Source organism: Medicago sativa, chromosome 3 (assembly GCF_051527215.1).
Source record: "Medicago sativa cultivar Bolivia chromosome 3, Bolivia_mono, whole genome shotgun sequence".
Taxonomy (NCBI): Eukaryota; Viridiplantae; Streptophyta; class Magnoliopsida; order Fabales; family Fabaceae; genus Medicago; species Medicago sativa.
In genome coordinates this window covers 84,792,350-84,804,859 of record NC_140751.1, presented here as the reverse complement: position 1 = coordinate 84,804,859, position 12,510 = coordinate 84,792,350, and the positions used below count along the sequence as shown (strand labels likewise).

The window sequence follows — 12,510 nt, the reverse complement described above, 5'->3', positions numbered from 1 at the left end:
TGTTATTATCTTCTCATAATCTCATGGGATATGGGACCACGTCAGACCCATGTATTAACGTTATCTCAAGTCAAGTCAAGTGTCATAGATGTAGATTATTTTAGACTTCAAAAAAATCCGTCTGCACTAGGGAAAATGCTCCAATCTAAAATTGTTTTACATAAAGGAAAAATTACATCTTCCAAATATTTTGGGTCTCACCCACTCCTAGACCTACCTAGGGGCGGATCTAGACATTGCATATTAGTGTGGCAAAATTTTTAAAGAAACTATAATACAATTATACTAAAAATAATATATGACATTTTTTTACGGCAAATATTATTCATCGTCGAGAGGGTGTAAGACACACCCACAACTCGCGTAAAAAACGGCAGAAAATACAAAAGTGATCGTATATAGGCGGCACACTTAAACACCAAAACCACTCGGTCATGATGCCATAAAACTCGGCACCGGCAGTAGCAAAATAAACAAAGAAAATGATGAATTGTTAAACTTGCACATACAAAGGTTGAAATCACAGTTCACATCACCATAAAATTGCTTAAATTCAAACGGCAATGGCAGAGTAGGCCACACACATCAAAGGCCTAAATTGAATTTTAAGACTAGGGCTATCAAAGGAACAAATAACGTGAGAATTAGAATGTGGCAGTAGGTAATGTTTCTTTTCATTGCAGTATCATGTCAATAATTTCATTCATTGCAAAACAACATAAAATCTCCAATTCAAACCCGAAAAAAACCCCAATTCTCAATTCACAATTCTAAAACCCTAAAAAAGCAATTGTAGAATGAATGAGAAAGTAGAGGATCAATTGACTATTTCACTTACCTTGGCTTAGACTTAGAGTGAGAACTGAGAGATACACTAGATTTGAAGAAGGAGTGAAGAGAGAAAATGATGCTGCTGACCGATGAGAGTGGAAGAAGGAGAGGTTTGTTTGTTTGTTGTGAGAAGAAAGGCGATTGTGAATTGTGATTTATGAGAAGAGAAGAAGAAACAGATTGTTTGTGAGAGTAGAGAAGAGGAAAAAAAACAACGTGTTTTGTTTTGTTTGTGTTGTGTGTTTTCCAATTTCCACTTCCCTTCCCGTGCCTTATGTTTATGCATATAAAAAAAAAAAAAAAATTAGGCTAAAATCCGGTGTGGCAGCTGCCACACCATGTTTCACACTCCATCCGCCCATGGACCTACCCCGACTGAAATTAAATAATTCAATAGGGTGTTTAGTTCCACATCCACTCAAGAAAAACGCAAATCCACAGACTTTCTAACGTGGTGAAAATAAAAAGCTTCGAATTGCAGCTAAAATAAAACTAACATTTACAATTGAGAAAATGATAACAAGTGCTCCTAAGGCATTAATTAAGTTTTTCAAAAGTAGTATTTTTACATTAGAAATTATGTAGTTATGACTTTTACATATATTTAACTTGTATTTTCAAGACAAAAGTTTACGTTTGTGGTTCCTTAAACAATGTTCTTAGGGCATTTGTTACCAAGACCTTTCCAATTGTCCTGCCGTGGAAACAAACACTCGTTAAATAATTAACCAGCTACAAACTACATTTTTCGATTCACGAATAAATCACACTTCATAACCATGATAGATACTATCAAAGAATTTCCTTTGAAGTACTAATATATAAAATTTGATGTATCGGGATGATTAGTCAAGTTGTTTGAGATGGGACACTGAAAGACTATTATGACAGAGGTTCAGTGTATGATCTATGATCTTGGCTACTAACATTTCCTCCTTTCCCTAACAAATTATCTAACTAATATTTGCCTATAATGTTTATGTTGGTAACTGCTACATTATAAATTTCATCTCGTTCTCAGCAATAAATAGTCCAAGTCTATAACTCCAATAATATGATCCTCCAATCCCCTAACATTCACAAATCACAATCAGAGTTTGTAAATCGTAGCCCCACTTCAATTCACCATCCATATTCCCCACCAACTGCTATACAATATTTAGACACCACATTCTGTCTCCATCTCCCATACCAGCAAACTCAGCAACACATAAATATCTTTGCCACCATGATGCTGTAATTGATTTGATTCAAAAGTATATACATGGTTTTTTATGCCAACCCAACTGCATCCGATGAACTCTTTACTACCTCTATTTTCCATAGCCTTCCTCACTCGAACCGCGCTCTCCCATCTGCCACTCATCTGATATACCTGAGCCAACACCAAGTAAGGTAAGGATATCTGTGGTGCCCTCTCCATTATTTTCGTCGCAACTACTTCAATATCTTGCAAGTCTCCATACATTGCACAAGCAGAAAGAATTGACCTCCAAATGTCTGTGGTAGTTCTATATGGCATCTTTTCCACAATGTCAACGGCTTCTTTGAGGTTACCATCTCTACATAACATCTCCACAGCATATGCATAATGTTCTTCCTCTGGTTTTACTCCAAATTCCATCTCCATTTGGGAAAATATTTTAATTCCTTCATCAACCAAGTTCCCATAGTTGCATGCTAGTAGAACTGCAGCAAACGTTATTCGGTCAGGTGCCATTCCTTCTCTAATCAATTCCTCAAAGAGGTCCATGGTCACAGACACTTTGCCATTGTAAGACAGTCCCATCATTATAGTATTCCATGATACCAAATCTTTTGTTTTTATTTCGTTGAAGATATTCAATGCGTTATCAATAAATCCAAATTTAGCATACATATCAACAAGTGAATTGGCAACAACTGAATCTGACTCAAAACCAAATTTAGGAACCAAGGCATGGATTTGATTTCCCACTTCTACTGGCAAGAAAATGGAAACAGAACTCAGAAGACAGCTAACCGTGTATTCCGTTGGTCTGATATTCTTCCTCAAGGTCAGCATAAAGAGCTGCAGAGCGTCTTCCCCCAAATCATGTCTAGCATAACATGAAATCATCGAATTGCATAGAGCTGAATCCCATTGTTCTTGTTCTTCAAAGAGCCGCGCAGCATCCTCCAATCTGTTGCATTTGGAAAAGAGGTCAATAGCAGCACTTGATACAATGCTATTATAAACAAATCCCACCTTAAAACAAAAGGCAAAAACTTGCTTACCCTTTTCCAAATCACGCAAGTTAGAACAAACACTCATCAATGTTGAACATGTAAACTCGTCAGGCAAAAACTCTGCAGCTCTCATGCAACAAAACTGTTCGAGAGCAAGCTCTTGTCGCCCGGCTCTATGACAGGCCCATATCAAAGAGTTCCAAGATATAACATCAAGTTGCTTCATACTCAAAATCACGCCAAAACAATAATCAACAAGACCAAACTTCCCATACATAGCTATCAACGAATTTCCAATCACCACATTAGACAATTCCATCCCACTTCTAATCATCATACCATGAACCTCCTTAGCATGACAAGAACTCGACACAAGCGACGTCAAAATGGAAAAAGTAAACCCACTTGGTCTCACACCAGCACCTTGCATTTCAACGAAAACCCCCAAGGCATGACTAGAAAACCCACAAGAAGCATAACCCGAAATCATCGTGTTCCAACCAACAACATCTCTAACAGGCATTTCATCAAACATGTAACATGCCTTACCAATTTGCCCACTTTTAAACAACCCTTTTAAGCAAATGTTCCAGGACGTTGAATTCTTGTGAGAAATATCATCAAACACCTTCAATGCATCATTAATATGGCCAAATTCGGTATAAAGATCGATACAGCGATTACCCAGATAGGTATATGAATTAAAACCCAATTTGAGAAAGTGGGCATGAACAGTTTTGAGAAAGTTTGAATATTTATGAGATAAACAGTGATCTAGGAGAGTCGAACAATGAGAAAGTGAGGAGTGAAGATACTGTGTATGCTTGAAAAATGGGTTCATGCAAATGATGGCTATATACAGATAGGGCACAGAGGCATAGTTGGTAATAACATTCAAAAATTAAACACTGTTTCTCAATTTGAAGGGAGATAGCAAATTGCAATGTTTGAATTTTTAGTATCTTCAAGTTCAACTATTGTTTCGGTTAGTTATGATACTTAAACCCTAAACTATAAACCCTACCTACTTCCTTTTGTCCCACAAGTTGCTTCGGGCACAATTCATTTCGAGATAAAAATTGTTATCGGCCAAATTAAATCTTTTTTATTTAATAAACCAAATTAAATTTTTAGTCTTGGTTTCTTTTAATCCTTTATTATAAAAGCTAGATTTGCTTGGCTAGCATGTTTGCCCTAATCCTCCATATTTTGCCCTAATTCCCTAGCTTTTTTCTTTTCCTCCTAAACATGTAGTAATTGCTCGAGTAATCTCATCTGTTCAAGCATTTGATCACATCCGTTTATTCGACCTTGAAAAAAGTTCTCTCACTTCGTTAATGCAATTGAATATCTATTAAAGCTTAATCAAGTCGAAACATGTACTAATCACTCTACCAATTACCGCCAATTGAATACCTATTAATGCTCCCTTATAATGGCAATTAAGAACGTAGTTAATGGCTTGAAAACATCGTTAATGGCCATTAAAAATGTTTCACGCATACACATAAACATCCCTAAGTTTATGGCAATTGAAGATGTTTCGCGCATACATTTTTCGGGCCTTGCCGTTTCACGCATACATGCTTTGCCGTTTCACGCATACACTAATTCCCGTCGCATTAGGCTACCGACATTTCAATGTTTCACACATGGATTATTTACACCATCTTGTGCTATCTCGATACAGAGTGGTAGGAGGATATGTGTTTCAAGGTGAAATTTCCATCGAATTTTACCACTAAAATATGCACTAATCACTCTACCAATTACTACCTATTAAAATTAATTATGACGTACTTATTTCAAAAAATAACACATATCATGGTTGATCCGATTTTGAATAGTAATTATTGCGTATTGTTAATGGCAATTAAGAACGTAATTAATGGCTTGAAAATGCCGTTAATGGCCATTAAAAACGTCGTTAACGTCCTTTTAATCCACGGTACTCCACGCTTTTAGTTGATTTTATGCATTATGCACTAACCACTCTACCAATTACTACTTATTAAATACAATTATGACATACTTATTTCAAAAATTATTGTTGGTTAAAGGTTGATTCGATTTTTTTTTAGGGAAGGTTGATTCGATTTTGAATAGTAATTATGACGTAGTGTTAATGGCAATTAGAAACGTAGTTAATGGCTTTAAAACGTCGTTAATGGCAATTAAAAACTTTTGAATAGTAATTATTACCTTTAGAACACTACGATTATTCACATTTGAAACCGACGAAGAGAATTGTCAATTACCTATTTAAATACCACTTAGTTGTGCTATTACAACCATTCTCTACTTTAAGCAAATATATATCAAATATAACTCTTTCTTGCACTTGCTAATATGGCAAACACTTTCACCCTCATCTCATTTGTGACAGTGGAAGGAGGGATTTGAAGTTGATTGTCCGTGTGGCCCATATATGGCTGATCCGTGATAAGGAAAATCCGGACGATGTTATCTTCATGAACATGATATTGGTTGATGAGAAGGTATACTATATGTTTCGATTGTATAAATAAATGATCCTTTTTTCAAGTTGCCACTATGATAACATATAATATGGTTTATTTTTGATGACATGTTATTTTTTGTTTAGCGAGGAAGGATCCATGCCACCGTTCGTAAGTTCCCGGTGCCAACGATTCAAGGAATGGTTGAAGAAGGAGGAACATATAAGTTAGAGAATGTCATGGTAGGATTTAACGAGGGACCTTACAAACTCTTGTCACACAAGCACAAACTTAACATGGCGGCAAATGCGAGATTTACTAAGGTGAATGCGAGGCAATTTACCTCGGAACGTGTTTGAATTCATGTCTTTCAAAGACATTTTGATCTCTCCGTCGAGAGGACGTGGTTGCTTGGTATGAAATCCTACCTTTTTTTTTTGCGAATTTGTTACTAGTTGTAATGTTAATGCATATTTTTTTGTTGTAGATGTCATTGGTCATGTAGTTGAGAAAGATGGTGTACACGAAACCGAAAATAATGGAAGAAAAAGCAAAGTCATTGATCTTACACTCGAGGATTTAGAGTAAGATGTGCAATATATAACTTATCGGTTTATTTCAATTGATGACTTTATTCTCATGATCGAGTTGATTGTGTTATTTGGTGTTTCAGGGAACACCAGGGATCCGTTGCTCTCTTTGGGGTGAATTTGCAATCGATATTGAAAACTACTTTGCAATCCATGACAACACTAAGTCTGTTGTGCTATTGTACAATTTGGCAGATTGAGGAAGTATATGGGTAAATATTTTAATATGACTTAGTGTTGTGTTCGGTGTACTCACCGTACTTATGACTTTAATACCGATTTAACTAATATTTACCCAATAAACGGGTGCAATGGGCGTGGCGAATTCGTTTTTCGGGTCCAAGGTTATCATGGATGGTGATCTTCCCGAAGTTGAAGATTATAAAAGAGGATAAATATTAGTTAAATTAATAGTCACAACAATATTATTATGTTAGTTAGAAATTTGTGAATAGGTTCTTAATGTAAATGATGCCCGTTAACGGGATGAAAAATGGTCATGTTAACCTAACACAAGGTGTTAGTCGGATGTCCTCATGTATTGCACGCCCCGTATCCGAGGAGTTGCTTCGACACCTCCGAATGACTATTGAGGATCTTATTGAGGCGAGATCGGTGAAATATATTGCATAATGTATTTTTTGGTTTCGCCGTGATGGATTAAAATAAATTTTTGTAATCACGTTCAATCTATTGTTGATAGCACTTATCCAAACCTCGTTAGATGGTATGACCGATATATCATATTTTTAGGACAAAGCAATATTTGCTCCAACAAATGCAATAGTGGATCAGATCAACGATTACATGTTAGATTTGATTCTGGTGAAGAGAAAACATATTTGAGCTATGATACTCCATTGACACAGAATGGAAATTGTGATGTTGTTGATGATGTCCACACTCCGAGTTTCTCAACACAATAAATGCTTCAGACTCCCACGTCACAAGATAAGATTGAAGATTGGAGTTCCAATTATGCTTTTGAGAAATATTGATCTACGGTTAGGATTATGCAATGGAACAAGGTTAACCATAACCAGAATGGGAAAGTTTGTACTTGAAGCAAAGGTTATATCCGGAAGTAACATCGGCGAAAAAGTTTTCATACCTGTGTTATCTCTTGAACCGTCCGATATTAAAATTCCATTCAAATTTCGAGAAGACAATTTCCAATATCTGTTTCATTTGCCATGACAATCAACAAGAGGCAAGGGCAATCACTTAAAAATGTTGGTATTTATTTGCCGAGTCCCGTATTCTCGCATGGTCGGTTGTACATTGCAATATTCGTAGTCACTTCAAAACAAGGTTTGAAAATACTAATCGTTGATGGAGATGGAGAGAGCACCGATACGACCTCAAATGTTGTTTATCACGAAGTCTTTCGTAATGTATCTTGATGGTTAATGTTCAAACCTATTTGTTATGTATGCTACCATTTCATTTTGTTATGTATGATATAAAACTTCTATCGGCAATGTATGGTTACATTATTTTTCATTGATTCGATTAACTTCTATGTAGTAGGACCCGTGCGGTAGCACGGGTCAATGGTCTAGTTAGTTGTATAAGTGATAGTGTAAAAAGACTTCCTATTTGATCATATCTCGAATCCGAATCTAGTTCTAGGAACACAACAATGCAAAAATTAAGGGAGAATTTTATCGTCCATTGTAGTCTTATTCAACTTGAGATATTAGTTTCTATAATTATGCACAAAAGATTTCCGATTTAAAAAAAAAAAAAAAAGAGTAATATATGACCAATGTATGGTTTTAGTTTAAAATAATACTCTATAAAATTGGATTTAGATTACATCGACGACAGAGTGTTTTTAGGTAATTGTTCTTTAGACGGATAGAAAAACATAACGGTAGGTAATTAGCGTTCGGGAACATGATTGAGATTGGTTGAGACTTAAGTGTTCTCGGACGGTTGTTAACTACCGTTCGATTTTTTAGGATGTCTAAAGAGTAATTACCGTGTTTTTAATACTTTAAATAAAGACTCAATTTGATATCACAAATTACTTAGGTTCAATTCAATCTCTAACAAAAAAAATATTAAATTAGTCTGTCATTTTGATAAAGATGACAAATTGATCATTATGTTATAATAAGTCAAATTTAGTGTGGGAATTAATTTGTCCAAGTATGAAAATGTCAGTTTAATTTGAGTATTATTTTTTGTTAGTGGCTTGATTGGGCTGTGAGAAAATTACGATGGATTGAATTGGATCAACCACACTTGATTATGTATTGTGTCGCATCATGCTGGTGGTTAATAAACCTGCATATTAGTAATTAGCTTATCGACTCCAAACAATTTTGTACCGTGTTTTATTAGTAGGACTAGTTCCTAATAAAGATATGCTAGCTAGCAATACCTTTTGTATTACTTTACCATCAAATCAAGTGTATGACGAACATAAGAAAAGTGAAAACATTATCTCCTCTTATTTGAGCAGAAAATAAGAAGAGATGTATCTTAGTAAACCTGTCTCAATTAATATGGTATTTGTCTACTATTTTTCACAATCTATGGACAAAATAAGGGAGAAGATGCCCTCAGTGGAGCCTCTTCCCTTCTTGATAAGATATGCCTCAATCAACTTGAGGTTCCAACCAACCATCACCGCTTACAAGCCTTCAAATATTAAACTGATTATTGGACACCAAAATTAAAGCAGTCATGCAATTTCAAACAAGAATGTTTTATCCTTGTTCCTTAACTTCAACATTTTCTCCCAACTTCTGGTGCAATCATAGGGAGGCTTAATGTTCCCAAACTTTTGCTTCATTATAATATAGATATTAGATAGCAGTAGTTCTAAGCGACCCAACCTGCAAGGATCCAGCATTTGCAGATAATTCCAAATGTACCATTGTGAGTCAGAATTGAGGCTTCGTTCCAAATTCCAATCAGCTAGATTTCTGAACTTCAAAATACCTTCCTGTCAATAACTTCACTACATGATATGAATCTTGGGATTGATCTCTATACAAGCACTAAACTTCAGGCTTGGCGTAGACAGCATAACATTTTTTTATGTTGCCTAGATTTCTGTCACCTACGCAAATAATATGCTGCATAAGCACCATAAACTTTTCCAACTTTCGCCGCCTATTGTCCTACACTCAAGGCATTGCATGTATTTTGAGTAAAATCTTGTGCTTTTAATTCTAGCTGCTAGAGCTTTTACATTATTGTTGGCAAGAAACAATCTCAACCCAACTCAAGCCACTTTAAGCCCCTCGCTCTCTTTAAATTGGTTAATCAGATCTGAAAATAGCCCAGAAAACTTTGAAGCTTAATAGTAGTTCCAAGCATATTTCACAGGGAGTTGTCCTCCTTAGTTTGATTAATCTTCACCTGGAATTGAGAAGCCGAGTTTCTCATTTAACAATCCATCCAACTGCAACCAGGAATCTTCTGAACATTCTTATTTCTCATCAACTCTCTTACTTGTGCTAATCCTTCCCAGTCCTCAGAAGTTGCAAGTATGTTAGATAACTGTATATAAGCACCTGAATTTTCAGGATCAAGCTTAATAATTTTCTCTGCCGCCATCTTTCCAATAATCTTGTTTCCATGGGATACGCAGCCTCTTAATACTGATAACCACATGTATGCATCAGCCTGAAAAGGCATCTCTTCAATAAGATACATTGCTTCCCCAAAACAACCAGCTCGGGCAAAAAGGTCAACCATGCAAGAGTAATGTTCAATCCCTGGATTTATATCATACTCATGCTTCATAGTACGGAATAGATTTCTTCCTTCTTCTACCAGACCACAGTGATCACAGGCTGAAAGAACCCCGGTAAAAGTGATGGCAGAAGGCCTCACACCACCATACCCCATTTCATTAAAAAGGGTTATTGCTTCTATTCCATATCCATTTGTCGCATATCCCATCAACATTGTATTCCATGAAACTTCATCAGTTTTAATCATTCCATCAAAAACTTTTCGTCCCATCTCAACAAGACCACATTTACAATAAAAATCAACAAGTGAGGTAGAAATTATTTGGTCAGATTCAAGCCCCAAAATAACAGCTTTACCAAATACCTGCTCACCGAGTTCAAGGGATGATTTAATAGCACAAGCACTTAAAACACTGGCAAAGCTAAACTTGTCCATTTTCACGTCCAGCTCATTCATCCTAAAGAAAGTATCCAACGCCTCACTTGGACACGCATTCTGAGTGAGGCCAACCAAGATTGAATTCCATGAAATCAAGGTTTTATTCGGCATCGAGTTAAAAACCCCTTTTGCATCTTCAACTCTTCCACAATTACAATACACAGTAATCATAGTATTAAGCAAGATTGCATCATAAACTTTGAGCTCACCAAACAACTCACAAGCTTCATGGGGGTGTTGACATTTGGAGTATGCATCAAGCAGAGTACTAGCAACCACGATATCATGAGTCGCCCCAATTTTAAAAGCATGACCATGCATTTGCTTCACAAGTTCAACATTGAGCAAGCTACTAGCAGCACTCAAAATGTTTGCAACAGCAGAGAAATCTCCCCAAACCCCATTTCTACGCATTTTGTTGAATAGAGCCAATGCTTCCATTTCCTCACCATTGGACACATAACCTGAAATAATTGAATTCCACAGCACAGAACAAGGATCAACCTTGTTATCAAAAACCCTTCTTGCATCACTCATTCTACCAGCATTTGCATAACCCGATACCAAAGCAGATAAAGAAAAATCATCAACTTCCTTCACAAAACCAACAACCTGAGCAGCACTATCCAAATCACCACATTTCCCATAAAAATTAACTATCGAACTACACAAAACCTTGTCATGTTCGAATTCAAAACCATCAATAAAAACACGTGCATGAACTTGTTTCCCACAACCAAGAGCAAACAAATCAGCACACGCCCCAAAAACAGTTGACAACACAAACGCATCACGGTGCATCGTTTCTAAAGGATCAAAATTCATCTCCTTAAATAGTAAAATCGCTTTTCCGGGATACCCATGTCGAGAATAACCATGAATCATCGAATTCCAAACAAGAGGATTCTTCATAGGCATAGCATTGAAGAGACTACGAGCTTGTTGAAGATCACCCGATTTGGAAAACGTCGAAACAAGTAGGTTCCACGAATAATGGCTTTTGTGGGGCATAGCATGGAACAATTGCAATGACTTGCTTCTATTGCCTGAGTTGATGTAAGCTTCAATGAGGGTGTTCCATGAGAAAGGGTTTGGTTGCGGCATTTCGTCGAACAGTTTGGATGCATCATGGAGAGAACCGCGGCGTGAATAAAATTGAAGGAGGCGGTTGGTGGTGATGACGGATGAATGGAGAGTACCGGTTTTGAGGAGTGAGAGGTGGAGTTGTCTTGCTTCATGAAGCGTGCGGCACACGCCATGTAACTCCATAGTCATAACTTTCAAACCTCTTCATTCTTCATTCTCTCTTTCTCAGTCATTTTATAATATGATATAGCCCTCTTTGAATTGAATTTATCTTGAGCTTATGAAAAAAATAACTTACGAATATAAATAAGTTTTTTATTTTAATTTATGAGCTATCAAACGAAAATTATATTTTCATAAATTGTTTTTTCATAAGTTACCTTAAAAACTTATAAATAATTAAAAAAAAACTTATTTATTTATATAAACTGTTTTATATAAACTTTAAAATAAGCTAATCCAAACGGACCCATAGCCTTTACCAAGTTTTATTTATGTATTAAACCACGGTATAAAAATTTAACAGAATAAAAATAGTAACTTTTTTTAGGAACTAAATAGTAATTTTGTCAAAAAAAAAAAACTAAATAGTGATAATAGTTTATTTTTTTGACAAGAAATAGTGATAATAGTTTCTTTCAAAAAAAAAAATAGTGATAATAGTTGTAACCTAATTCCACGAAAACCATGATGAGACACAATGCAACAGTTACAATTTTTTTTATTTTAAAATAATATAATTTGGGATTTAGCGGCAATCATGGTAGGGCTGTGTTATTCTTAGTTTTCGTGGAATAATTTTCGTAGAATACAACATTTTTCTAGTTGTAATCCTTTAAATAGTAATTTTGCCAACCAAAAAAAAACTAAATAGTGATAATAGTTTTTTTTTTTGAGGAAATAGTGATAATAGTTATAATCCTTTTCTTTTTTTTGACCAAAGTTATAATCCTATTTAGAGTTTTTTTTTAATCAATCCTATTTGGAGTTATAGAATGGTTTTTTTCTTTCTAATTATATAACATTCTATATAGAAAGAGAATAAGATTAAATAAATTTTTCGTCTCTACGAACATTGAGTTTTTCGATTTTAGTCCGTATAAAAAGCATGAGATGGTTGTGTTTCTATAAAGTTTGAATGATTATTTTTAGATTTGTTTAGAATATTATAAAAAAAAATTCCC

General features: G+C 35.4%; 3 protein-coding genes across 3 annotated transcripts; 1 reads left to right on the top strand and 2 right to left on the bottom strand.

Moving 5' to 3' along the window:
• Positions 1-1,575: 1,575 nt before the first annotated feature.
• LOC146941188 (Tetratricopeptide repeat (TPR)-like superfamily protein) lies at positions 1,576-4,183 on the bottom strand. The gene has a single exon (XM_085754963.1). It carries the CDS (start codon positions 3,878-3,880, stop codon positions 1,991-1,993), a length of 1,890 nt encoding a protein of 629 aa, XP_085611089.1. The 5' UTR covers positions 3,881-4,183; the 3' UTR covers positions 1,576-1,990.
• Positions 4,184-4,474: 291 nt separating this feature from the next.
• LOC146941187 (uncharacterized) lies at positions 4,475-6,288 on the top strand. Its single transcript, XM_085749930.1, is given in 6 exon segments — positions 4,475-4,755; positions 5,426-5,537; positions 5,645-5,830; positions 5,832-5,904; positions 5,986-6,087; positions 6,179-6,288. Coding segments are annotated over 6 exon segments (864 nt in total).
• Positions 6,289-8,578: 2,290 nt separating this feature from the next.
• Positions 8,579-11,706, bottom strand: LOC146941186 (putative pentatricopeptide repeat-containing protein At1g77010, mitochondrial). Its single transcript, XM_085754962.1, has one exon. It carries the CDS (start codon positions 11,513-11,515, stop codon positions 9,491-9,493), a length of 2,025 nt encoding a protein of 674 aa, XP_085611088.1. The 5' UTR covers positions 11,516-11,706; the 3' UTR covers positions 8,579-9,490.
• Positions 11,707-12,510: the final 804 nt, after the last annotated feature.